The 26,287-nt window shown below is 46.1% G+C and overlaps 11 protein-coding genes across 11 annotated transcripts; 6 read left to right on the forward strand and 5 right to left on the reverse strand.

Moving 5' to 3' along the window:
- Positions 1–179: 179 nt before the first annotated feature.
- Positions 180–689, reverse strand: JJJ3 (Jjj3p; the record flags this gene model as incomplete). Its single annotated transcript, XM_018879974.1, has 1 exon — positions 180–689. One exon carries the CDS (start codon positions 687–689, stop codon positions 180–182), a length of 510 nt encoding a protein of 169 aa, XP_018734541.1.
- A 715-nt stretch (positions 690–1,404) lies between these two features.
- Positions 1,405–2,643, forward strand: RPA49 (DNA-directed RNA polymerase I subunit RPA49; the record flags this gene model as incomplete). Its single annotated transcript, XM_018879987.1, has 1 exon — positions 1,405–2,643. The coding sequence occupies one exon, from the start codon at positions 1,405–1,407 to the stop codon at positions 2,641–2,643; it is 1,239 nt and encodes a 412-aa protein (XP_018734542.1).
- A 356-nt stretch (positions 2,644–2,999) lies between these two features.
- MAL11 (Mal11p) lies at positions 3,000–4,655 on the reverse strand (the record flags this gene model as incomplete). Its single annotated transcript, XM_018879998.1, has 1 exon — positions 3,000–4,655. The coding sequence occupies one exon, from the start codon at positions 4,653–4,655 to the stop codon at positions 3,000–3,002; it is 1,656 nt and encodes a 551-aa protein (XP_018734543.1).
- Positions 4,656–5,871: 1,216 nt separating this feature from the next.
- Positions 5,872–7,179, forward strand: AWJ20_302 (uncharacterized protein; the record flags this gene model as incomplete). Its single annotated transcript, XM_018880009.1, has 1 exon — positions 5,872–7,179. The coding sequence occupies one exon, from the start codon at positions 5,872–5,874 to the stop codon at positions 7,177–7,179; it is 1,308 nt and encodes a 435-aa protein (XP_018734544.1).
- Positions 7,180–7,420: 241 nt separating this feature from the next.
- AWJ20_303 (uncharacterized protein) lies at positions 7,421–9,445 on the reverse strand (the record flags this gene model as incomplete). The annotated part of the gene is made up of 1 exon (XM_018880020.1): positions 7,421–9,445. One exon carries the CDS (start codon positions 9,443–9,445, stop codon positions 7,421–7,423), a length of 2,025 nt encoding a protein of 674 aa, XP_018734545.1.
- Positions 9,446–9,990: 545 nt separating this feature from the next.
- On the forward strand, positions 9,991–11,340 carry AWJ20_304 (uncharacterized protein; the record flags this gene model as incomplete). The annotated part of the gene is made up of 1 exon (XM_018880031.1): positions 9,991–11,340. The coding sequence occupies one exon, from the start codon at positions 9,991–9,993 to the stop codon at positions 11,338–11,340; it is 1,350 nt and encodes a 449-aa protein (XP_018734546.1).
- A 267-nt stretch (positions 11,341–11,607) lies between these two features.
- Positions 11,608–12,249, forward strand: AWJ20_305 (uncharacterized protein; the record flags this gene model as incomplete). The annotated part of the gene is made up of 1 exon (XM_018880042.1): positions 11,608–12,249. One exon carries the CDS (start codon positions 11,608–11,610, stop codon positions 12,247–12,249), a length of 642 nt encoding a protein of 213 aa, XP_018734547.1.
- Positions 12,250–12,727: 478 nt separating this feature from the next.
- AWJ20_306 (uncharacterized protein) lies at positions 12,728–15,112 on the reverse strand (the record flags this gene model as incomplete). The annotated part of the gene is made up of 1 exon (XM_018880053.1): positions 12,728–15,112. The coding sequence occupies one exon, from the start codon at positions 15,110–15,112 to the stop codon at positions 12,728–12,730; it is 2,385 nt and encodes a 794-aa protein (XP_018734548.1).
- Positions 15,113–15,892: 780 nt separating this feature from the next.
- Positions 15,893–17,251, reverse strand: SES1 (serine--tRNA ligase SES1; the record flags this gene model as incomplete). The annotated part of the gene is made up of 1 exon (XM_018880063.1): positions 15,893–17,251. One exon carries the CDS (start codon positions 17,249–17,251, stop codon positions 15,893–15,895), a length of 1,359 nt encoding a protein of 452 aa, XP_018734549.1.
- A 3,011-nt stretch (positions 17,252–20,262) lies between these two features.
- ESL1 (Esl1p) lies at positions 20,263–23,292 on the forward strand (the record flags this gene model as incomplete). The annotated part of the gene is made up of 1 exon (XM_018880074.1): positions 20,263–23,292. The coding sequence occupies one exon, from the start codon at positions 20,263–20,265 to the stop codon at positions 23,290–23,292; it is 3,030 nt and encodes a 1,009-aa protein (XP_018734550.1).
- A 1,212-nt stretch (positions 23,293–24,504) lies between these two features.
- Positions 24,505–25,257, forward strand: AWJ20_309 (uncharacterized protein; the record flags this gene model as incomplete). Its single annotated transcript, XM_018880085.1, has 1 exon — positions 24,505–25,257. One exon carries the CDS (start codon positions 24,505–24,507, stop codon positions 25,255–25,257), a length of 753 nt encoding a protein of 250 aa, XP_018734551.1.
- Positions 25,258–26,287: the final 1,030 nt, after the last annotated feature.

The raw sequence follows: 26,287 nt of genomic DNA on the forward strand, positions 1-26,287 counted from the left end.
CGCTCCAGACCCCGTAGCTCCTTCGCAAGAGATGGCTGGGACCGTCAACAGAACCGACTCGAGCGCAGCGAGAGAAGCCGGGGGGTCTGGGGCGCAGCCCCAGCCGCCGGAGGCAGCACCAGCCGCCGGAGGCAGCACCGACCGGTATATGTCATGAAAATTAATATAAATACAGGGGGCTACTCCTCGACAGAGTACTGGACCGTGATCCACAGGCTACAGCCGACACAGGGCACTTTGATCTCGTCGGCAGACCCGTTGTTGAGCAGGTCAGATTCCCAGACAACGTAGCCTTGAGAGTGGCCGCAACGGCAGGCTTTGGTCCATTTTGTGGTCGTTTCTCCGCTGCTGTTGAGAATGTCTTCGTGTATCGTCATATCGTCGAGGTCTACAGCGTCTCCAAGTTGCACGAATCCTCTTCCAGAGGGTGCTGTGCCATGGCTTCCGCTCTGAAGACGAATTAGATACTCTTTTCGTGCCACGGGATCTGATAATATGGTATATGCTTTTCGGATCTCTTCTATGGAGATTGTGCTGTGATCCTCGTTTCTCTGCTGACGTTTGTCAGGATGCGATTCGAGAAGTGCCTCCCGGTATGCTTGCTTGATTTCGTCATCGGAAATCTCGTTTTCGCGTCCGTGCCATTGTCGGATTCCCAGGATTTCATACAGGTTCAGTCCGGATGACATAATTGGAGATTTGAAAACTCAGGGGGAATCTGCATCTTTTCTTTGCATGTTTAGCCGTGTGCTGGACCCTGCCTCCAGGGTCTTTACTTCCGGGTGGGACATGCCTCCGGCGGCTGGGGCGGTGCCCCAGACCCCCTGGCTCCTCTCGCTTCGCTCGAGTCGTTTCCGTTTACGGTCCCTACTTGATTCTTGAAGTGGAGCACAGCCGGGGTAGGCCCTGAGAGTGCAAGGATTGCGAGTAGCGAATTTCAATGATTGAACTTTGATTATTAAATTCAAATTTCGAGTTTATAATTCGATGAAAATTGAAAATTGAGCCGTCGATTGAGTTACCGAATGTTAAAAAATTAATAGGACCAGGAGACTGGACTTGAATGGAAGAGCACTTACTTCTCTACTCTCAGGAGAATCAATATCTCATTGGCACTTCTATGGTTCGTCAAATGTAATTCGATCACAGGGGTGGCAGCAATAAAAATATATTGGGGTTTTTCAGCAACCACATAAGATAAAAAAAATTGTAAGTAAATCCAAGTAAAGTTCAGGCTCCTGGAGGTTCATGCGTGAACAGACGCAGGGACTGATAAGCGGCTGAAAAAAAAATTGAAATATCGATGATCGCCATGAAAAATGCAGCTTATTCTTTTAGTACTCCTCGAAGGATTCCTAATTTTTTAATCTCTAAACTCAAGACAGTGGCTAATAAGTAGACGTCATGGCATCTACAAAGGCTACTGAAGTTGTTAAGCTTCAGACGAAGCTACTGATTGATGATGAACGCGAGTCATCGGCTATTCTGGGCCAATTTCCCGGCATCAATGTTTCAGAGACCGCTTCTTTCGAGCTATATAAGTCCAAGTCAGGCAAAGCCCTGGTTCATGGCCAATCTGACAAGTTAGAATATGACGGCGTTTCAGAAGGAAAAGACGGCAATAAATATTGTGTTGCTGTTTATGATCCTCAAACAAAATCGCTACAGCTGGTACCAACTCCATTAGTGGCTTTGTCGACCATTGTCAAATCTAAGAAGAGAGTTAGAGGCCCTGATATTAAACAATCCAATGTTAGAAACAGCATTCAAAGAACGGCTCTTGGTGAAGCTTTCGGTACTAAGAAAGCCAAGAAGGCCATTACCGACTTGGAAAGAAACAAAATCGACGCTGATTTATTGCAAGACCTCGAAACCGCTATTGTGGACACTGTTAAGACATCTACCGAGAATCTGCCATCGCACGAAAAGATCCAAGAGGCTCTTTCCTCAGAACGTCCAATCCCACCATACAACTTGGAAGCTACTGACACTTCTCTTATTTATCCACTTATCGACGGTGTATTCAGCAAGCAAGAGTACGATGCCATGAAAGTGGCTTCTATTATTCTCAAAGAGAAGGACGATGCTAAACGCATTGCCATGTTCCCACAAAAGACCTCGACATATATCCACACCCGAGTTCAGAACACTATTCTGTCCGAGATCTCTTCGGTTGACAAAATCCACAAAATCAAACTTCTTTATTATGCATCCTTATTGATAGCTGTTTACGAGAACAGACGTATTTCCAGCAAGACGGCGCTTCTCGCCAAGCTTGGCAACCCTCCAGAAATCCTCGTTCAAGGCGTTATCAATAAATTCACTGTTTCCAAGGCTGGTCGTTTCGGCAGATCCAAGGACATGAGCTTCGCCATCGACCCTGCTTGTGAGAACAAACTTCTCTGTTACTTCCTAGTCCTGGCTCTTCATTTAGACAACTTCTCAGTCGAGATTCCTCCTCTTGTCCACGAACTGTCGCTCAAACCATCCAAACTTGCTGACCTCTTCAAAGCCCTGGGATGTAACATCAAGGTCGTCGGTGCCTCCAAGTCAAACAACAACGCCGGTCTCAAGATTGCCGTCCTCAAAGCTCCACTACGACTACCAGAAGTAGCCAAAAGAAAGCGTGCTGGCGGCCGTTAGATACTACCTACCTATTATATTATAAATTATTCTCTCCATATCTATTCTCGGGGGTTTGCCTCCGGCGGCTGGGGCTCCGCCCCAGACCCCGCGGCTCCTCTCGCTACGCTCGAGTCGTTTCGTCTACGGTCCCAGCCATCTCCTGCGAAGCAGGAGCTACGGGGTCTAGGGCAGAGCCCCAGTCGCCGGAGGCAACACCCTAGAGAAGAGTCGTCAGTCCACGGTCGCAGCCATCTCCTGCGAAGCAGGAGCTACGGGGTCTGGGGCAGAGCCCCAGCCGCCGGAGGCAGCGTCCCCAGAAAGTGGTAAAACTAATTTTTCATCAAATTGCACTAAATAAAATCAAAACTATTATGTTAAGCATGCTCGACCATTTCAATGTCTTGTTGTTTTTCGTTAATCGTTCCGTCGGCAATTCCCTTTTGGTTGAATGCCTGCTCGGCCTTGACTTCGGCAGCGGTGATGTACTTCTTGAACTCTCTGGCAGGAACGTGGTTGGCAAAGAGCTCGTCCAGCTCTTCGAAGGTTCTGTGAGCAATCTCGGGAAGGAACAGGTACAGCAGAACGAGATTAATCATCGACAGGGCAAAGAAGATGAAACCGACCTTGGGACCAAGGTTGCCCTCGTTGGGGTTGATAATGAAGGGAAGAACAAATGTCCACATGGTTCCAAAACCCTGATTCACCGACAATGCAATGGCTACAGTCTTGGTTCGCAACACTGACGTGGGGATTTCTGAGGCAATAGCATAAGCAATGGCGCCGATACCTCCATTGTACCAGAAGTTGAACATGGTTAGGAATGCTACACAGGCGGTACGAGCAGCAGCTGAATGTTGAGACTGAGTACCGGTGATACCAGTACAAAGAAGATTGATCATCAGAGCAGTAAGACCGCAAAGAATCAGAGGACGTCTACCAAATCTGTCGATGATGAAGAAGGATGCGATAGTACCACCCATGGAGAGAACCTGAGCACCGATACCGATTCTGAAACTTTCTTGAGCACTAATTCCAATGAGTTGGTAAATAAATGGTCCATACGATGAGTTGAATGAAACTCCAGACATAGGGTGAGTGAAAAAGACCAAACCAGCAAGTAAAGTACGACGGAGATTGGTTCCCTTGAAACACTGGATATAACTGCCACCGTTGTATAATTGCTCGGCTTCATAAAGGGTGATCTTCAAAACGTTAAGCTGGTCTTCGGCGTCTTCTTCATTAGAACAAAGTCGTCGAAGTTGCTTTCTTGCTTTATCTTCTTTACCTTTCTTAAGATAAAAGGCAGGGGATTCAGGCATCCATGGTTGAACAAGAATGGCAATACCTCCAAACAACCATTGAGCAACAAACAAACTCTTGTAACTCCAATCGTTGTTCTTGGTACCAACATAGTTGCCAAGAATACTACCAATGAAGGGACCGATAGTTTGAGACAAGTTACAACAACCAGTAGCAATACCACGGATTGAGAGTGGAGAAATCTCGGCGACATATGAGACACAGAGAGCAGACATGATACCAAGAGCAAAACCATTTACCATCTTACCAGCAAAGAAAGTCTCAATGGTTTTACAAGAATATTCAACACCAATGGCAGCAAATGAAATACAGATAGCAGCAAACAAAACGATCCTCTTTCCTAAGTGGTCGGCAGTATACGAGCCAACATAAAGTCCAACGACATTCATAGCAGTAGGACCAGCTTGAATGGCTGATTGCCACGAAGCAGATAACAAAAAGTTGCCGTCGACAAAAAGACCACCACCGAAGTTTTCTCTGAATTTTGGAATACTTAATACCTGACCACCGGCCGAATTATCAAAACCCATGAGAATCAACATCCATAACATGACACCGATCCAAAAAAAGATCTTGGGATACCGTTTGAAAGCAGCTCTATATCCATCTTTGTGAGCAGCCATTTGAGCAGCACGAGCATTGATCTCAGCCTCGGTGGCTGTCACACCTGGAACTTCAACTTCATCTTGAAATTCACCTTCTTTCGACATGGTTACCTAATGTGAATCACCCCTGAAAAAATAACTTGTCAATCTATGTCAGGAAAACCAAATGTGTGTAAACCAAAATAAAATATACGGATTAAAGTTTGAATCTGACTGTTAGATCTTATCAGATCTCTATTGTCTTTAGTAAGAATGATACGAATAATAAAATACTTGTGAACCCCAGAAATCAATGCAATATATATACATGTTGATCCAGATCAGTTGCGAGGCTAAGCTCAGTAAACTCCAGAAAAACTGTGGGGAAGAGTCAATGTTCTGAGATAGGATCTTCGTGCATTTTGACGTGTGGGTAAAATCATGGTTAACGACTTTAACGCTAAGCAGGAATGATCCACCTTGGGTGCATATATACCCAGGCCTAATGATCGTCCGCGGTCATTTACAGAGGGTGTTTGGTTAATCTTTTCCTGCCGCCAGCCATCGGACGGATGATCTCGCGGCCATCTGCAGGTGGTTTTACAGTTAGAGTGTGCGGTAATGAAACACCGAGCATCTAGACCTTATTTTGTGCATATGCACATTGTGGAGAATATGTGGAGTAGCGCGGAAGAGGGGCGGTGCGTCATGTGGGGTTGTGGGGTTTTAAGCCTCCTTGATTAAGGGTGGCTGTCTGTCTGATCGCGCTTCGTATAAAACTTCGGGTCAATTTTATAACAGCAACTTCGGGTCTCGTTCAAATGTTGAAGTCTGGCCATGTGGTTCTACCGTTGACCACATCTCCGTCCGCATATTTTCAGCCGGACCCCACTCGGGAGTTCTAAGGATATTATTCTTCAAAACCAAGGTGCACTGCATATCCCTTTACAAGATATTTCATCAGGCCAACTCCCACTTAATAACCCAAGATACAACTAACTTGGCTATGTAGACAAATTCGATCCATCTGACGAATAAAAAGTGTTGATGGATTCTTGGCTACACCCCACCCACGTTTATATCTGAGACACTGATATCGGCGGGTGGGATAAGATATTAAGCTGTAAATGTGAGGTATACTGCCAAATACCGTTCAGGTGCCCCCACCTAAGTCTGGTTACCCCCACTATGCGTTATTCAGGGGACTTTGTGACCCCCAGATAGTGAAGTATATATATAGACAGAGGTAGCCAAGCTTGTTTCGTAGTTTATATGAGTAGATCGGGTGTAATCTGAAGTTCAAGTTTATTATTACTAAAACTCAATTTGATTCGTTTTTAAAATGCCTTCACAGAACAAAACTCGTTATGCTTTGATTGGCACCGGTGGTCGTGCCATGTTTTTCTATGTGTCTCTTGTCAGGGATTATAGTCAAACTTCAGAATTGGTGGCCTTTTGTGACACTAATCAGACTCGTATGAACTATGCTAACAAGAAGGTAGAGGAACTTGGCGGAAAAGCTGTTCCTACCTACTTGGCTCATGATTTCGAGAAAATGATTGCAGAGGTCAAGCCCGATCATTTGATTGTGACTACCATGGATCGAACTCATCATAAGTACATTATTCGTGCAATGGAACTTGGCGTTGATGTCATTTCTGAGAAGCCAATGACCGTTGATGAAGTAAAATGTCAAGAAATTTTGGATGCTGTTGAAAGAACTGGAAGAAAGCTCCGGGTCACTTTTAACTACCGCTATGCCCCTCACAATACCAAGATTCGTGAACTCATTGCTGACGATACAATTGGTCAAGTAAATGCAGTTCATTTTGAATGGTTCTTAAATACCAAGCATGGTGCCGATTATTTCCGCAGATGGCACAGAAACAAGAACAACAGTGGTGGCCTGCTTGTTCACAAGTCTACTCATCACTTTGACTTGGTGAACTTCTGGATGAATACTAATCCTGTAACTGCATTTGCATTTGGTGATCTTAGATTCTACGGTAAAGAGAATGCTGAGAAGAGAGGTGTCACTCAGTTTTATTCTCGTGCACATGGCAGCAAGGTCGCCAAGGATGATCCATTTGCCTTGCATCTTGAAGAAAACGAACAATTGAAAGAGATGTATCTTGATGCTGAGCATGAAGATGACTATTTCCGTGATCAAAGTGTTTTCGGTGATGGCATTAGTATCGAGGATACCATGGCTGCTACTGTCAAGTATGCCAACGGTGCGGTCTTGTCCTATGCATTGCACGCCTATTCGCCATTAGAAGGTTTCCGTGTTGTGTTCAATGGTTCCAAGGGTCGCATTGAACTTAATGTTATTGAATGTTCATATGTTAACTCGGGTGGTGAGCAAGCGAAGGAGGGTGCTATTGAGAAGTTAGAGATCACTGTATATCCCATGTTCGGCAAGTCGTACAATGTGGACATTGACTTCAAGGAAGGTGGCCATGGTGGTGGTGATCCAGTTCTCTTGAACGATATCTTTGGTGTTCCCGTTCCCGATCGCTTTAATCGTGCTGCTTCCCATGTCGATGGAGCCCTCTCTATCTTGACGGGTATCGCTTGTAACAAGTCTATTAGAACCGGTTTGCCAGTGCAAGTCATGGATTTGGTAGATTTCAGAGGAGCTAGAAAGTAATATGTAAACAAAAACATAATCATATATTACCATAAATAGAATTTTTACTCACTTTATTCGGCGAACGAGTCTTAAAGTTTAGAGAATAAAAGTCTTGAAGTGATCAGTGATCTGCACCAATTCCCAACAGTAGCTTCCACATTAGGGAAATATACCCCTGGTATTTCCAAAAACGGAAGGAATTCAAAATCTTAAATTATAAATTCTATAAATTCTATAAAATGTATATGATCTATATGATCTATATGGCTTTATGCAATCCCTCACAACTCACTTCCCATCCGGTAGGAAATCCGGGAGAGGGCTTTCCATTGTCATCGTCCCAACCGGCTGCCATAAATGCAACAGCAAGAAGAAGACTACCCGTAGCAGGAAGATAAGGAAAGGGGACTTGGGTACCACCTGGAGCTAGGCCAGCATCGTCGAACGGCATATTAGGATCTAAAAGAAAATCTATAGCTTTCTCCGGCTCTCCCAATCTTGCAGCGTTCATTGCCAGCATTCCAAAATCCCATCCCCAGCATTCATCAAAATGCCATGTCTCCCAAATTTTCTTCGAAGTCGCTTTCATGGTGTTGATATCAAGTGCATCATTAGATGGCAGCCAACCATACATTCCTACTAATGCAGGATGCTCCCATGTATATTTTGTCCACATGTCTTTGATACCAGGCCATATCACGTAGAGACCGTCTTCAATGTGAGGGGTGGCGAGATTGGTCAAGACCCTTTCCCATTGCTCATTTGGTGCAATTCCCAGTCTTTTACGCCATTGTTGAGCCACTGACAGACCAAATCTCCAGTATTGCAACTCTAATGATGGGTTATATGTTTCTCTGGCATCTGTATTTTCAGACACAACGTGTACCGGAGAACCTAGGTCATAGGTTTGGGTCTCTGGGTTCCAGTGGGCATAATCTTCTAAGAACTCTGCAGTCTCGAAAACAGCTTTCTTCCATTTCTCTAAAGTTTCTGATGTAGGATGTGCCCTATAATCGAGTTCGGCGAATAACATCACATGGGGATTCTGCCATATCAACAAAGCATTAATTTCGCCAGGAGATGGCCTTCCTGAAGGATCTACCATCTTTGGCCAACGGGCTCCTTTGTAACCCTGAGAACTTGCCAGTTTGAGTGCCTCAGGCAGTAGTTTATCGTATACGGATAATGGACGTCTTAATACTGACCATTTGTTCAACAGAGCAAGGTACCCCAAGTGCCACCAGACCATTTCGGTGTGAAATTTGCCATACCATCCTGTATTAACTAGTCCACTCTCCTGAGGAGGCTCTTTACCTGTAGCATTTATAGCCATTGCGTATTGGCCAACAACAAACCTTCTTTCTAGCTCCTTCCAGCGTGGATCTTTAGATCGAGACAAATCGATTGCACCACCCTCTTTCCAAAATGACTCCCAATGTGACTCTGCTTTTGCGAGTGAGCTCTGAAACGACCACTCATTTTTGGCATTACTCTCACTGAATGTAACACCGACTTCAAGAACAGACGAGCCTTCGTCCAGCTCCAGAGCAAACCGATGATCCTTTAATCTAACCAGTTTACCAGATGAGTTCCAATTAGCAGTGACAAAATATTTCGTACCGTCAATATCTCTCACCAAACTCACATTAGATGCACTGGACTCCGAGACTTTGGTAGTATGTGCTGAAGGATTGTCCCAGTCTCCTACATAAGGAGCTTGAAACTTGGACTTTCCACAATTATACGGAAAGTCAAGAAATATAGAAAGCTTCTTCTTCTCAATTAAAGTAGATTGGATAGAAAAAGACACTGTATCGTTCTCAGGGTCGCAAATTGTCTGTATTTGGACTTTTTCGCCTTTATATTCAAAGCTGCTTCTGACAGATCCTGTCCAGAGATCAAGTTCTTGATGACAATCTCGTAAATCGGACTCTGATACCGTGGCTTCTCCAAAATAAAGACCAATTCTGCCCAAATTCATCCTGTTAGGGTTTGAGATCAACCATTGAGATAATTCCTTTTGCTCATTAGGCATGAGATATTTCACATCTCTTCCATGAGTAGACCATGTCTGACCAGTGAAATCAGACAATTTTTCAGATGGAAGTGGGTCACTCTTATAACCCCAATCAGACATAATGGAGAATGGTACAAACGTTTGCAACCCAGTTATATCAGCGCCGAACGCCAGATGGCCATTACCCACCTGAAGGGGTGATATAGGGTTGCTACTAGTTCTCGTAGGATTGTGTCTCCGAACCAGCGAAAGTCGATCAATAGCCATTTTCAATTGATTCCAATTTTTAGTTCAATGACCCCTGGTTTCAAGATCCAGGCCGTCTTTTATTCAGTCAGATTGAATTCATAATAAAACGTAGTGGGGGATAATGAGATCATATATTGCCCCACGCTCATGCGGCAGTGATGATTATCGCGAATTAGTATTAGCCGGAAGTGATCTCCGCAAAGTTTAACGTACAATGCCCGTTGCGTAGAGGGGTATTTGCATTGCATCCTGCAGATAAACTTTGACAGTCAAGTTCGGTAGATTGACAGACCGGAGCAGATTCGTGGATCAATGCTCCAAGCCGAGCAGGTTATCCAGAGGCGACTTAACAGATCCGGTTCGGCCAAATGATAGAATCATGCTACCCCCACCTGCTGATGGACTGCCTGGGTACTATCTGGGGTAGAGACCCCACTTAGTACTCGTTAAGGTTTATCGGAACAGACTAGTCAGTTGAGTAGAGTATATATATATTCTACAGGTCCCTCGTATTGAATAAAGTAATTCATATTAACAAAAAAGTGAGGAAGTTTGATTTCAATATGGTAGACGACACAAAATCAGTCAGGCGATTCCCTAGAATCAAGGAAATTCGTACCTTTATTCCGTCAGGACCTGGTATGGGTGATTACCACGATGTCGAGAGAGGACACTGGCTAATTGACGATAAATTTTCCACACCAATGTCAAAGTACCCTGATTACAGGAAATCTCGGGTTGATTGGGGTATCAATGTATTGGGATCATTTTTTGTGGAGATTGAGGCTGATGATGGAACAGTTGGATTTGCAACTGGATTTGGTGGTCCTCCAGCTTGTTGGTTGGTGAAAAATCATTTTGAACGATTTCTTATCGGAGCAGACCCTAGAAATACCAATAAACTATGGGATCAAATGTTCAAATCGAGCATGTATTATGGTAGAAAGGGTCTTCCAGTTGCTGTGATCTCTGTTATTGATCTTGCATTGTGGGATTTATTAGGAAAGATCAGAAATGAGCCAGTTTATCAAATGATTGGAGGTTGTGTCTTGGATAAACTTAAATTTTACTGTACTGGATGTGATCCAGCTGCTGCAAAGGAGCTTGGTTTCTGGGGTGGTAAAGTCCCTCTTCCCTATGGACCTGATGAGGGTCATGAAGGATTGAAGCTCAATGTTGAATTTCTCCGCAAGCACAGAGAGGCAGTAGGACCAGATTTCCCGCTTATGGTGGACTGTTGGATGTCGCTTAATGTGCCTTACTTGATTGATCTGGTTAATGCTACTAGAGATCTCAATATCAACTGGTGGGAAGAAACTCTTCACCCTGATGACTATGATGGATATGCTCAGCTTAAACGAGCTCTGCCATTTATTAAACTGACTACTGGTGAACATGAATATACAAAGTATGGCTTCAGAAAGCTGATTGAAGGACGAAATGTTGATATTCTTCAACCGGATGTCATGTGGGTAGGTGGATTAACTGAGCTTCTGAGAGTCAATGCTCAGGCTCAAGCTTATGACATTCCTGTGGTTCCTCATGCATCTGGACCATATTCTTATCATTTCATGTTTTCTCAACCGAACACTCCATTCCAAGAATACCTTGCTAGTTCGCCAGATTCAAAGACTATTTTGCCTGTCTTTGGAAACCTGTTTGTTAATGAACCAATGCCACATGGAGGGTACATGGATATCAGCGCTCTTGACAAGCCAGGTTTCGGTTTGGAACTGAACCCTGCCGCTAATCTAATTCCTGCTGATTTCATTTTAACTCCTGCTCCTGCCAAGCCACTTTCAAATGGAACTAATGGACATGTTCAAAAGTCCATTACAAACGGAAAATCCGCTGAGTTGGCACACATTGAGCTCAATGGAAATGCAGCAGTCATCAATGGACATGCCAAGTAACAAGTCTATAATTTCAAACTTAAACATATATACAAGTATGAAGCGCTATTCACGAATAGATATTTTGCATGACCTAGTTAAACGTTTTTGAAAGGGGAATTAATAAAATGAAGGGAAAAAATACAGAAATACATCTGGTTAAAGATATCCCGAGCGTATATGCACAGTTTGATCCCCCCACTTACCCCACATTTTCAGGGGGAGGGGTAAAATGTACAGATGAGATCCCTGAACTTCACCACACAATATAGAGTTGTTGGTAACAAAATGACGAGAAGGACTAGGAGAGTTATTGATAGCCATGTTCATTTATTCGATCGATCACATCTTGACAAGTTGGCATGGATGACAGCAGACAGTCCATTGAATGAAGGGAATGATTTGGTGCGATATGGCGAAGAATGTCATGATAAGAAGCCGCGAAATCTGAATTATTCAATTACGGGCTTGATATTTATTGAAGCTGACAGAAAAGTATTGAAGCCAATTGACGATCCTAGTGGCTGGGACTTTGTTCTAGACGAATATAAATATGTGGATCGGATTCGGAGAAATGAGCTCCTATCTAGCGAAAATTCCGCACCTTTGCCAAGTATACCCGTGAAGGCAGTGATCCCATGGGCACCTGTGCCATCCGGGCGTAAAGTTCTCGAGAAATACATATCTGAGCTAAAGAAAGCTGGTGCGCAAAGTTCTACCAGTGTCAAAGGTTTCCGCTACCTGGTACAGGACAAGCCAAACGGCGTGATGCTGGAAGAGGGGTTTATTGAAGGAGTTAATTATTTGGGAGAGGAGGGATATATATTTGAATTGGGAATTGACATACGTTCCGGAGGGCTATGGCAGCTTGAAGAGGCGATTTCTTTGGTAAAGAAGATCCCTAATACGGTCATAATTATAGGTGAGTGATGTTTTTCTTTGGTGTAGGTGCGGAACTAACTGTGTAGATCACTTGACGAAGCCAAATCTTCGTACAAGACCGGATTTAATCGAATCCAGTGACGAGTTTAAGAGGTGGAAAGAACTTATGAAACAACTGTTTGTATCTTCAAAGTCATATGTTAAACTATCAGGAGCGTTTTCAGAACTTCCCCCCGATACATATCAAGATGTTCAGACTTGTGCCGAATATATACTTCCCTGGTTTCAGGTAATTCTAGATCTGTGGGGAACAGAGCGTATTTTATGGGGAAGTGACTGGCCGGTCTGTAAGATAGGAGGAAAGAGCTCAGCAATTCCCCTATGGGTTGATGTATGTGAAAAAGTACTTGATATCCTAGAGATAGAAGATCGTGCCATTGACCACATCTTCTATGAAAACTGCTTGAACGCATATAATATAGAGTAAAATCCAATTCATAAATCATTTATTACATTACATTATATATTACATTGACATCCAATCAGGACGGTCATTTGTGTTACTACTTTCTCCCTGGTACAAACCAATTTGCTCTTCTCTTGACAAGATATTCTTGTACTCACCTACAGAGTGTTGAACAGGAGTCTTTTGACCCATTTTGCCGCTCTGGCGTGGCCAATTGAACCAGTCAAATATGTCATTCATATTGGATCCATCCATTAGTTCAGACAGTTCAAATGATGATATTATAGACTCCTGATCCATTTCATCAGATTTTATGCTTTCGTTGTCATTAGCTGGACTCGACTTGAGAACCGGTCCTTCACCACTTGTAGGTTTTTCTTTCTTTTGTTCTTTTTTCTGTTTTGACAACAAGAAATCTAGAGCATATGCATTTCTTCTCATATCGGACATAATTTGGGCACTTGATCCATTTCGTTTATGCTCGCCAGTCATTGAATCAATCGGTGAATCGTCATCTCCTCTCGACAACGCGTTAGAACCCCTGGCCGTACTTCTCAGCGAAAGTTCTTCATCGATGACCATTGTCAAAAGCCCATAGTAACGAGCGGCTACTTTCCAGACCCTACCAAGCTTTTTTAATCCTGTGAGAAGAATCTCTAAATCCTCTGGGAACGATTTGTAGTTTGTCACACAATCAACGACTAAAAGTCTCGCAGACACCCACAATGCCCAAGCATAGTGTGGCCCTACATATTTACCAAGACCAAATATTATAACATGTTTTGCCAAAGCAACAACATTGGAAACAGCTAGCAAACATCTCTTGGCAGCACTGGGTGAATTTGTGAAAAACTCAGATTTCAGGCAAGAGTAGCCAGCAGCAGAATTAAGTCTGATAACAGTTGTTTGGTAAGTGGCTTGTAGCATAAGAACCATAGGATCCAGTTGGTCTTTGAGATCATCATTGATTACTTCAGACGACAAATGTGGAGGTAGCGATTTATACCAGTTGTCTAGCTCGATATCGAGTTGTCGAAACTGTACTTGCCAATCAAGAACATCTTGCAGCGAGTATATGCTAATAGGCTTCTTCAGAAACACATGTATAGAACTGAGAATTTGTAAATTTTCAACCATGTATCCAAAAGTGTCGATGTTGGAAGGAAAATTTATCGAATAATCTTTACGAATGATCGTCTTCAGCCACCTTGTACGGGTATCAACATGACTATGAAGCAAAGAGTCATCAGTCCAGAGATCAGCTCGAACTGGTAATAGTCGGTCGATTTCGAGACTATTAATTTTAAAGGAGAAAGCAGTGGCGACAGACGAAAATCTGTCAAGAGAGTATATGACCCAAAAAAGTCTGCGACGGGATTCTAGATCTTGCCAATTCTCAGCAGCAGGCAGTATATCAGCTGATTGGGCAGAGATTGATTCATTATTCGAATCGGATGCAACGTCAGAATTACTAAGGAACAAAGCGGGCTCTCTACTCAATCCCAAATGTGTAGCAGCAGAGCAAATCAGAGGGATAATACTCCAAGTCTCAGGGCCATTTGAAATACCCACCAAATCAATAGCAAGAATTACCAATGCTTGAAGACAATCGAGATCTGTAATTGCAAAAGACCTTAACATGACAGTCTCTTTACAAGAGCGATAGTATCGTTCTTTATCGCGGTCATTCAACTTGAACTGGGGAACAAACCGAAGTGTCACTACCACTATAGAGTACAAAACAAGTGGATATTCTTTACGTTTGTCACTCAAGGGAGTACTATGAGGGTTTGGCGAATCAGTTAAGTTTTGACTGATAATGTCATGAAGAGCTCCACTAGCCTTTACGGGGTGGAGAAATGGATAACAGGGATGAATTCTTTGAAAAAACAGATCAACCAGCTCCCGCAAAAGCGCTTTAGGTGGAAGCAGCGTAACCTTGATATCGCTAAGACTCGAAGCACTTCTGCTACCACTTGAATCAGATACACCCTCTATTAAGGACAACTCACCAGCCACCGAATTGCTTAACGAACCAGCTGCTGGTCTTGAAACAGTATTATTCCCCTGAGGATGTAAACTCGAAGCAGAATTAGCATTGCCATTGCTATTACTAATTGTCGCACTCGCACGTCGCACGATTTCACCAGCCCCAGTACCAGGAGACGATTTACTGACTGCAGGATTACCTATACTCATAGCATTATGACCCATCAGATTAGAATTAGGACTGGATCGAATATGGTTGCGAGGGCTCATCGGTGACTGAGACATTAATTGATGCCGCAGATAATCCAGTTCGCGAGAAAGTTCCATGATAGCACTCGACTGGGACGATATTTCTGATTCCAGTTTATTCAAGCGATCTGGCTGTGTCGACGAATGTAACTCTAACTGATTTAACTTTGACAGATCAGCTTCGACTTTCGACAGCCTCTCCGACATGCTCTTCCCATAGCCCTGTTTCAAACCAGGCTTCCTCTTTGCACGATATACACATTCTGATCCTGGGCAAACAAGTTAGCTACACAATCATCACCACTTTCAAACAGAAGACTTACCATGCTTGGAGCACCAACCACAACTGGGTCTGGTGCGATCACAGCGCACCTTTCTCTTCTTACACAATTCGCATCTTCACAATTAGTTAGCAACGACCAAAAAAAATTATCCACACAAACCAGACCAGCCCAGACCAGCCCTGACTTACGATCCTACTTCGCCATCGACGCCATCGTCGTCGATATTCTCCGGGCCATCGTCCCATTGTTGATCGCCATTCTGACTTGTCGAATCTTCGCTCCTCTGCCGTTTCATTGTTTCAGACGACTATCAGACATTTGGCTTCACTCAACAACCGGTTCACACACTCTCAAAACCTAACAATTTCACCTAACGCACATGGCATGACATCCCTGGGCAATTCGAGGTGTGGGGTAAGAGTGGGGTCGCCTGGTGGGGGGTCAATTAGAGGGGCACTGCATATGCACGCTTCCCCGCTAGTTCGCCAAAAGGGGTCCAGACTGCCTCCGGCGGCTGGGGCTCCGCCCCAGACCCCGCTGCTCCTCTCGCTCCGCTCGAGTCGTTTCGTCGACGGTCCCAGCAAACTCCTGCGAAGCAGGAGCTACGGGGTCTGGGGCGGAGCCCCAGCCGCCGGAGGCAAGAAACCCCCGTCGCAGTAGTACATGGTCATTAGTATAGCAATATATGGAGGGGAAGAGGAGTCTATTTTCTCTTGTTGGAGGTAGAGTCCTTGGGGAGGTCCTTGACGTAGGGGAGGAACTCGGGCTCGCCGGGGATGAATTTACGGAGCACTTCGGGCACGCGCAGGCCGTCGTCGGTTTGGTAGTTCTCGAGGACACAGCAGAGGGCACGTTGGGTGGCACACAGAGTGGAGTTGAGACAGTGGACGTATTTCTTTTCACGGTCGTTGAGTTTCTTGATTCCGCATCTGATCTCGAGGTTTCGGGATTGGTAGTCGGTACAGTTGGAACATGACACTAGCTCCTTGTATTCGCTTTGGAATGGGAACCACGCCTCCAGATCGTACTTCTTGGCAGCAGCGTTGTTGAGCTCTCCAGAAACAATGGCAACCAATCGGTAGGGGATGTTCAAAGACTTGTAGAAGTCTTCGGCAGCACCAGCCATTCTCTCAAACTCCTCCCAGGACTTCTCGGGCTCGGTGAGACAGAATTGCTCGATCTTATCGAATTGATGGATACGGAAGATACCCCATGCGTCCTTACCATGAGAACCGGCCTCACGACGGAAACAGTTGGAATAACCAGCGTATCTCTTGGGGAGCTGTTCAGAAGGCTGTTCAAACCATTCACCAGAGTGGTAAGCAGAAATAGGTTGCTCAGAGGTGGCAATCAAATACTTCTCATCAGTACCGTCAATGATCTTATAAAGCTCCTCGTCGAATTGCGACAATTGGGCAGTCTTGGCCATGACATCCTTGTTCATCATAACAGGAGCTTGCAAAGGAGTGTATTCACGCTTGGCCAAGAAATCCAGACCGTAGTTAATCAAAGCTTGATTAAGAAAAAGACCGTTACCACGTAAAAAGTATCCACGGTGACCAGAAACCTTGACACCTCTGTCGGGATCATAACCGTCCAAACGAAGAAGAACCTCGTGATGAGACAATTTGGCCTTGACAGAAGCATCAACAACAACACCTTCAGGAGCCCAGGTTCTAATTAATTCGTTGTTGGCCTCGTCTTGACTGACAGGAACTGAAGGGTGGACAATGTTACCTACAAGGTTGACCTTGGCACGCAATGCCTTGTCGGCCTCTTCTTCTTCAGCAATCAAGCTCTGTTTCTTGGCAACAATGGCATCCTTTTCCTTGACAAGTTCACTGGCATCTTCCTTGGCCTTGAATTTCAAGCCAATGGCCTTTTGAAGCTTGTTCTGTTCCTTGTTCAACTCATCCACTCGGAATCGGATCTTGGTCCATTCCTTGTAATCGGCAATAATCTCGTCGACAATTTCAACAGGATCACCACGAGCAAGTTGAGACTTTCGGATCTCCTCGGGATTCCCGCCCTTTTCTTCCAGGAATTGAATAATATCAAGCATTGTATCTGATTTCTGTGATGCTCGTATGAGATGAAACGCGTCTGCTGGCTTCAAGTGACTCAAAAATTTCACCTCCGCCAACTTTATTGATCTGCCCTAACCCATGTCTGATCCAGGGTCCGTCCGGAGGGGGTGTGCCTTCGGCGGCTGGGGCTCTGCCCCAGACCCCGTGGCTCCTGCTTCGCAGGAGATTGCTGGGACCGTAGACGAAACGACTCGAGCGTAGCGAGAGGAGCAACGGGGTCTGGGGCAGAGCCCCAGCCGCCGGAGGCAGAGTCCGCAGGTCACAGTAGTTGTCCAAATGAGAAATGAGATATGAGATATTATTGGATTCAACAGTCGTACGGAGACTTCCTACGTCAATTTTATAGAATTGACTTTAAGGCTGTAAAAAAAATATGTTTCGTGCTCTTGTATTTATATCTACTCGTTTTACAGAAGCCAGACCAATACACCCACAAATATAATACGAACATATAATATCTATACATATACATTTATTCATTTGAAGTTATACAAGTTACTCATTAAAAACAATCCATAGATTGTGTATTTGAAATGCTCTTGAGTCTGGAGTAGATAATTAGCTCTGCTCAAGATGGAGCAATGTAAACATGCAGAGATCTACAGGGTCACACGAAGTAATTCACAGATTCAACTACATGCGCTCGAGGCACAGTCTGTACATAATATCTCAGTAGTAATTAAAACCAATGGCTAAAGAGTCTAATTTTTTTCAGGTTCCAATTAATCAGTCTATTTATGCCCAGGTTTATAACTGTGAGACCCTAATAGTCCGAATGCATTACAGATTGATGATTTGTTGAGGGAAATAATAACCGCTTGCTATCACAACCCGACGTTGGGATCAGGTGCCTTTTGACAGCTGATAATTAAAACAAGCAAAAAGTATTCGTAGCCAAAATGTTTTTTTTTGAGTTTGGCCCACCGGAGGCCATTTCCGCCCAACACCCCTCAGCAGCCCCTCTCGACCCCGCGGTCATGCCACTTCGACCCCTCCATGACCCCTCCACAACCCCACACCATGGCCCCACTACCCCTGAATAATGTCTTCATTGGTACATAACTCAGGGGTCAGAGCTCCACCACGACCACCAGTCGCTGGCCCACAAACAAACAAATAACTCAGAAAGCACATGCCAAATTTATCAATCGCAGTAGACGGGACTGTAGACGCAACTCATCGAGCGAAGCTCGAGGAGCCAGGGGGTCTGGGGCACCGCCCCAGCCGCCGGAGGCAAGATCCCGACCGCCACATCAGGCCATTTTCGGACCATGAAAACCAAATCTGAAGACAGTCTGGGACGGGCATTGGCCCATTGTTATTGTGCGGAGCGGGCATACGGGGGTAAGGTGTCGGGTGCAACAAAAAGACAGTGCTTCGGAAGGCGGACTTAACGCATTAGTTTTCGAGAAATAGGGTTTAAAGACGAGGGAGATTTTATTTTGTTGAATAGCAGATCACCAGAGTTCAATTGACCAGCTTTCGTGGCCAAAATCCATCCTAGCTTCAACTTCAACACTGACAGACTGGGCCGAGTCCAGATCAGTCACCTGTAATTTTTAACCCCCATACCCCGAGCCACAGCCCGAGCCACAGCCCAAGCCCCAGCCCGAGACAGAGGCCAGCAGCGGTCTTTTATACCCCTGGAGCGGTTATTGAGTGCAGATGTAGCACATACAGCGAGCAATATCGGAGAGTTTCAACGGCCAGGCCGCTGCGGGGATAACAAGCCACTACGCCATTCAGGGGGTCGGCGATACAATAAAGTCCGATCGGGATCGCCAACCGAGCCTCCCCCACTACCCCGCCGGTGCCGGGGAGTGCCTCCGGCGGCTGGGGCTCTGCCCCAGACCCCGTAGCTCCTGCTTCGCAGGAGTTTGCTAGGACCGTGGATTGGCGGGGGAGGATGGGGAAACCGACTCGAGCGGAGCGAGAGGAGCCACGGGGTCTGGGGCAGAGCCCCAGCCGCCGGAGGCACTCCCCGGCACCGGGTGTGCACGGCGCGCGGCAGCGGCTGGCGTTAGAGCAAGCGGACCATTCAGCCGTGGCAGACGGAGCGAGTCAGGCAGGCAGGCAGGCAGGCAGGTGAACCAAGGTAAGGTAATTTACCACAGCAGCCTCAGCATCAGCATCAGCATCAGCAGCGACGGACTTTGTCAACGGACCAGGGACTCGAATCAGTGGATTCACACGCGATAGAACCCAGGACACCAGACACGGAATCTGCGTCAGTGATACCACCACCAGAGACAGCATCAGACTCACGCCCGTTCCCCAAAGACGAGTGAGCGAGCGAGCAAGCAGCGAACACAGACATTTCATTCATTCTTCGTCGTCGTTGACAAGGTCAACTGGCCATTGCAGTTGTGAGTTGGTTGGGCGCTGTGCCTCCGGCGGCTGGGGCTTCGCTCCAGACCCCGTAGCTCCTGCTTCGCAGGAGGGTTTTGGAACTGTTGATGGGAAAACGACTCGAGCGGAGCGAGAGGAGCAACGGGGTCTGGGGCAGAGCCCCAGCCGCCGGAGGCAATTGTCGGGGAGGGTGTGCCTCCGGCGGCTGGGGCTTCGCCCCAGACCCCGTGGCTCCTGCTTCGCAGGAGTTTGCTGGGACCGCCGACGGAAAACGACTCGAGCGGAGCGAGAGGAGCAACGGGGTCTGGGGCGGAGCCCCAGCCGCCGGAGGCAGAGCCCACAGAGCCCATGGTTGAGTTGATTCGGGAACTAACAGGGATTCAGGGGTTTATTCGTAAATGATAAGAGAGTGACCGGTTCGGAGAAGACATTCTTAAGCTGTGAAGGTGCAGGGCAGTCAGTTGATTCATTGATTGGTTGATTGTTTGGTTGTAGAAAACGCGGCTCGAGAAGTGTCATTTTCCGGTTGTTTTTAATTTGGTTTTTTTTATTTTCAGTTGGTTTTTCATAGAGGAACTGAAGACAGGTTTCTCGTGGCGTGTTTTATTGGTCAGACTGCTGGCACCGCGAGTTTTTGATGGATCCCGGAGCTGGAGAGTCTCCGCTGAGGATAGGATCAACCCGGCGCGCGCGTGGAAGTAACCCTGATCCGGATTTCGACCGTGGTCCTATTTCGAATAATGAGAAGAATCTAAGACTGTTTAATGCCCGGATCAGTGGCCGCAGTAGGGGGTTTGTTGGTTCTGGCAGTGCCACCAGTTCAGGTGCTGGCGGGCTCGAATCGTCGCCAAATCCGACGACGTACGGAGTGGCTGGCAGCATAGCTGGCGATGGGTCCCCGTATCATAAGGATCGTGTGGGAACAGAGTCTGATTCGCGACAGTATCAGGACCAGAATCAGCAGAATCAGCAGAATAATCAGCAACATCAACAGCATCACATGCAAATGCTTCATCAACAGCAGGCCCAGTTACAGCAGCAGCAACAGCAGCAACAACAGTATCAGCAGCAGCATCAGCAGCAACACCAGCTGCTTCTCCAACAGCAACAACAACAGCAACAGCAACAACAGCAGCAAGGACAAGGACAAGGACAGGGACAGCAGTCGCAACAACAACAAAAGTCTGGTGGTGCTGGAACTGAACCTGCTCGTACTAACACAGCTGGAGGAGGTGGCATGGAAAATGCTGCTGTTGGTTCAGGAGCTGGTAGTTCTACTAGAGAAACCAGTTCACGAGGTGGTCAGCAGCAGAATATGCCTCCTCAACAACAGCATTACCACCAGTCTCAGCCCCCATCTTCCTCTTCTCGACACCATGTACAGACTGCGTATGAGCTGGGAGTCAATCTTCCTACTGTGGAGAAGCTGATTGGTGAAATCCAGTCGGCATATTTCGATATCTCGCGATTAGAAGTCAAGTGTCTGATGCTCAGCAAACAGATTGAAGACAATCAGCATATTATTCAACAGTCGAATTTAACAGGGTCTAATGGCAATTACGGTGATAACCCGACTTCATCAAGACTTCGAAACCTCGGCATCGACCTGTCGAACCCCTCGTCAACCGGTTCCTTTGACTCGTCTAAAATCCCGCCCGAATATTGGGCCGAATCGTACTTTCTCGAATTATACCAGAATCAGGCCAATTTGATTGACAAGTATTTTGATTTCATGTTCCTTGCATATCATCCCTGTGGAAATAGTGTTACGAGAGGCCTGGTGAAAAAGTACAAGATTCCGATTCGCATGTGGAATAAGGGCATTTTCAAGTTTCTCGACATTCTGCGTGCTCATATGCCGAAATCCCAGGATCTTATTACCAAATTTATCTACCACTGTTTCTCGCTGCTGACAATGTTGGTGGATCCTCCTTATGAGTCTCGGTATATGTGGTTAGAAGCATTGGGCGACTTGGCTCGTTTTTCCATGGCTTTGGGAAATATATCTCATGGCGAATGGAGAGGCGTGTCTCAGTACTGGTATAGTCGAGCTGCTAATCGGTCGCCAGGTGTGGGTCGACTGTTTCACCATTGTGCAGTTGTATGTATATACCGACTGGACTCGCTGTTTTACTTTTGTAAAAGTCTCACCACAACACAACAATTCGAACCCTCACGAGAAACTATTTTGTCATTATTTGAATCCAACCAAGAAGGAGAGGCTAATACACCTATTGCCCTATTTATAAAATTGCATCAAGTAAACTTCACCCAAACAAACATCTCGGACTTTCCTAAAATCCTGTCGGATGTCACTTCATCAATAATGGCCCGTGACCGCGATTATAACGACCTCGATCTCAAAAACAGAGGCGCCATTTTAGCATATTGTAACATCACTTCGCTGCTTGGTTATGGGTCGTTAAAGAACCCTGCCTCGGCTTTTTTCTACGAGCTTGCTAAGGAACGAAGCGGTGCTGGAGCTGCTCTTGGTGCTGCCAGTTCCACTACTAACACTGCCAACACTGCCAACACCGCCAACACCACCAACACCACTGGTAATACCACTGGTTCCACTACCGGGTCCACTACCGGCTCAAATGCCAGTGGTAATAACGGGTCTGGCAATAATAACACCGCTGGCAGCGGTAACCACAGCACCAGCGCCAATTCGAGCTCGAACCCCACAACATCCAGTGTAACTGCATCTGCCGGGTCTCTTTTCATGGCTCAACAAATCTCTTTTGAGATGTTGAAACAGTTTTTGACTCTTCCGAGACACATTGCACTCCTTCACGTCATTGTATGGCTCCATTTCTTCAATGCTCTTACTGACAATCCAGACGTGTGTCACCATCTACTGCTCAGCGACTTTTTCCCTGCCAGCAAACTGGTAAGATTCCTCAATGAAGGACTCAAAACAGTCGACCTGATTCTGAAAGACACAAACACCTCGAAACAACACTGGACCAGTACCACTAGCAATTCCACCAGCAATACTGCTTCTGGCAATGCTACTAATAAATCCAACAGTGTCGGCAGTTTCCACAGTATACACGGGTCAGCAGCATCAGGCTCTGTCTCCGGATCAGGGGCTGCTCCCCCTGTTGGTACTAGTAGTGGTACTTCGGGATCTAACAAGTCTGACAATACATTTTCACCACCCGGATCTCCTTCGTTACAATGTCAACAATGTACTGAAAGCGAATCGTTAATTGACCGTATTGCCAGCTGGAAAAAGAGTTACAACAGCAGAAGTCCTGCTGCCGAAGACAGTATTGAACTTATCAGTTCGAAACTGCCGAACCCGGAAGAACGAGGTCATTTCCCCATGCTACGAGAACGACCATTGCCTGAAGAACTGTTGTTACTTGGATTCGTCTGGTCATACAAAACAGCCAAAACCGAGCTATATAACGAATACGAATCCAGCACCACTGACGAGCCGTTCCCTGGACCTCCTGGCAAAGAAGTACTTCGACCCATTCGTGAAGTGCGTGCCATTGAACTGGCTCTGTCACTCGCAGATAGCAACTCTTGGCTCGCGTATCACAACGGCTACTTCGAGCTACAAGGACCCCTCCGAGTCCACAGTGAAGACCACATGTCCGACAGCGAGTATGTCCCCAGTCCCATGACCACTGCCAACACCGGCGTGCTAGACTAACCACCACCACCACCACCATCATCATATTTTCTCATTCTCATCTCCTCATTGCCATCTTCGTATCACGAACATTCAATAGATGTTATTGTATGTACTAATGAGCTCTCTTGTTCACTTCGCCGTGAGGCCTGTGCCTCCGGCGGCTGGGGCTCCGCCCCAGACCCCGTGGCTGGCTCGCTTCGCTCGTTTCGTCTTCGACGGGGTCTGAAGTTCACTTCTCCGAGAGGGGTTTGCCTCCGGCGGCTGGGGCTCTGCCCCAGACCCCGTGGCTCGCTTCGCTCGTTGCGCCTTCAACGGATTCAATTCGCGGTTCTGAGGTTCACGAGTTTACGGTAGAGCCTATAAGTGTCGGATTTTGCACTTCACCAGATCCGGTTCCGATGTCGACGGAACTCTCAGCAACCCAATCCAACCGGCTAAATCTCGGCAATTGTTGGTGAAAATGTCTGGAAACTCCGTTTCTGCTGTGGTAGGTTCTCTATAAAAGCGGCCGGCTCCCGCAGTTGGCACTTCTCTTCCCCCAAACTGCGATCCAGCACTCGTCCCCTGCGTCAGACCCATTCCCCATGGAAGCTCCGCGAAGCGGAGCACAACGGGGTCTGGGGCAGCGCCCCAGCCGCCGGAGGCACAAGACCACCGTACTAACATCCCAGAAACCCAACGAGGTAAGACTGCAAGTTCACCACTTTTCAAGTCAAGGGCTAACCAGACCAGACCCTGCTGAGCGCCTCGGTAGCCGGGGTGTCCGCGGCCGTCGTTGACTCGGTTCTCACGTATCCATTGGAGTATTTAAAGGTGCGCCAGCAGTTGTATATCCCGGCTGCTGGTAGTGGTAAACAGCTGATTATCCCCGACTTCACCCGGGTCATGTTCAAGGGTTGTTCGGCCCTGATAGCTGGCAATGCCACCAAATCACTGTTGCGGTTCTCGGTGTATAATTGGGCCACTAAATTCATGGCCGACAGTAGCGGCGAGTCCTCGGCTCCACAGATTATCGTTGCTGGAATGTTCACGGGCCTTTGCGAGTCGCTGCTTATAGTCCCTTTTGAGAGTAAGTGAAGGGGTGCTGCTGCTGCCTCCGGCGGCTGGGGCTGCGCCCCAGACCCCCCGGCTCCTCTCGCTTCGCTCGAGTCGTTGCTTGGGGGTCCCTGGGATGACGGGTTTGAGGATGTGATTTGGATGGGTGTCTAACTTTTAGATATTAAAACGACAATGATTGAGCGAAGTGCCCTTCCTTCGAGTGCTGCTACTTCGGTTTCTTCATCGTCTGCAAGCTCGTTGTTGCCTAAACATTTGGCTCATCACAAACCGGGTCAGATCCCTGAAGTCACGACCTCAGGATCTGGTGCCGGTGCTGGTGCTGGTGCTGCTTCTGGTTCTGGCTCTGGTGCAACTGGTGAAGCAAAGAAAAGAGTTATTAGACCAAAAGCTTCACCATCTGCTGCTGTGAATCCTAGACCTTATGCTAATATGCTTTATGAGGTGAATCCGGCTGTTCATGGCTTTTTTGGTAATATTAAAGATATGTATGTGGTAAGAGGGCCACGAGCATTTGTTCAGGGATTCATGCCTACTATATTTCGCCAGGTGATGAATTCCACTGTGAGATTCACAACTTTCAACTTTCTTAAACAGTTCTTCCATCCTCACGACAACGAACCGATGCCAGGGCTTATGGCGTTCGGAATTGGTTGTGTTGCTGGAGCTGTCGAGGTGTTGGCTACTCAGCCTATTGATGTGGTCAAGACTCGAATGCAGACTGTTAATGGTATCAAATTGTATGGATCGAGTTTGATGTGCTCTTACAAGATATTTGTTCATGAAGGGCCCAAACATCTGTGGGCAGGTATGTTGCCACGGTTCGTCAAGGTTACATTCAGTGGTGGTATCGTGTTTGGAGTATATGAGTTTGCCAACAGTTTGGTCATGAGAGCCATGCAGGAAAACCCATTCTCCTGGGAATAATAGAATTCGATGCTACTCCTGGATGTTGCTTTGTACATAATATTAATATATCGTGATGTTTATGATTTAAGATTTAAACACTATATTCAGACAAACTATTACTAGATAAGTTTAGACTATAGAGTGTAGACCGGCTTACTGATATTTATATATTTCCTATGGATGAATGATTCTGAAATTATATTGAGCTTTACTAATAGTGAGTTATCTATCACCTTATTGTTTGTTGTTCATACTTCACTATTTATTCTTTAGTTCATTTATAGGCCATTAATGTTAATATGGTTATTATTTATATGAGTCTGTATAATGAACAATTCCTTTGGATGACTGAAAATCTGCTATTGATCCTGTAAATCTTCATGTAATGATAAGCGATGAGTATGCAGGGTCGGTGCATACTGTCATGCTGCTGCAAGGCTGATTTGTTTACTCCCTTTTCTACTCTCAATAAAGAACAACTGCAATTATTCAGATCGTTTAACCCGCACCATCCAAGATGCCAATGTTTGTACACGACCCCTTCTCTCGTTCTCCTTGTAAATCAGAACGTCCTTATTGCACCACCGAGTACGACGGGTTCTCCTATTATTCCTCTCGACCAGTCGAAGAGGAGTATGATTTTATTTCCTTACAAGAGCTTTCATTTCAAAGCCCCGAACCCTTGTCTCTACCGGATATTAGTCCTATATTTCAGGCCAAAAGAACCCATTGGTTCAAAGCAGCTCTGTTTAATTTACCATTGTTCAATACACCAACCCGACGTCCTACTTACGTCCAAATAAATCCATCTGCCGAAAGCTCTTTAATTTTTTCGAGTTCTTCAAGTAACTCAAACTATAGAACTCCCAACCATCCGAGATCAAGTCAGCCAGTTTCGCATATGGATTCAAGCGATGATTCCCTGACTGAATTTCGACATAAACTTCTCTACTGGTGCCGATTTTTCAAACATGCACTTCGTCAAGCTCAATATAAACTTTTCCACCCCATCAATGAATCAAGAACACACACTCAGTAAATAACTACC

The sequence above is a fragment of the Sugiyamaella lignohabitans genome, chromosome A (assembly GCF_001640025.1).
Source record: "Sugiyamaella lignohabitans strain CBS 10342 chromosome A, complete sequence".
NCBI lineage: Eukaryota > Fungi > Ascomycota > Dipodascomycetes > Dipodascales > Trichomonascaceae > Sugiyamaella > Sugiyamaella lignohabitans.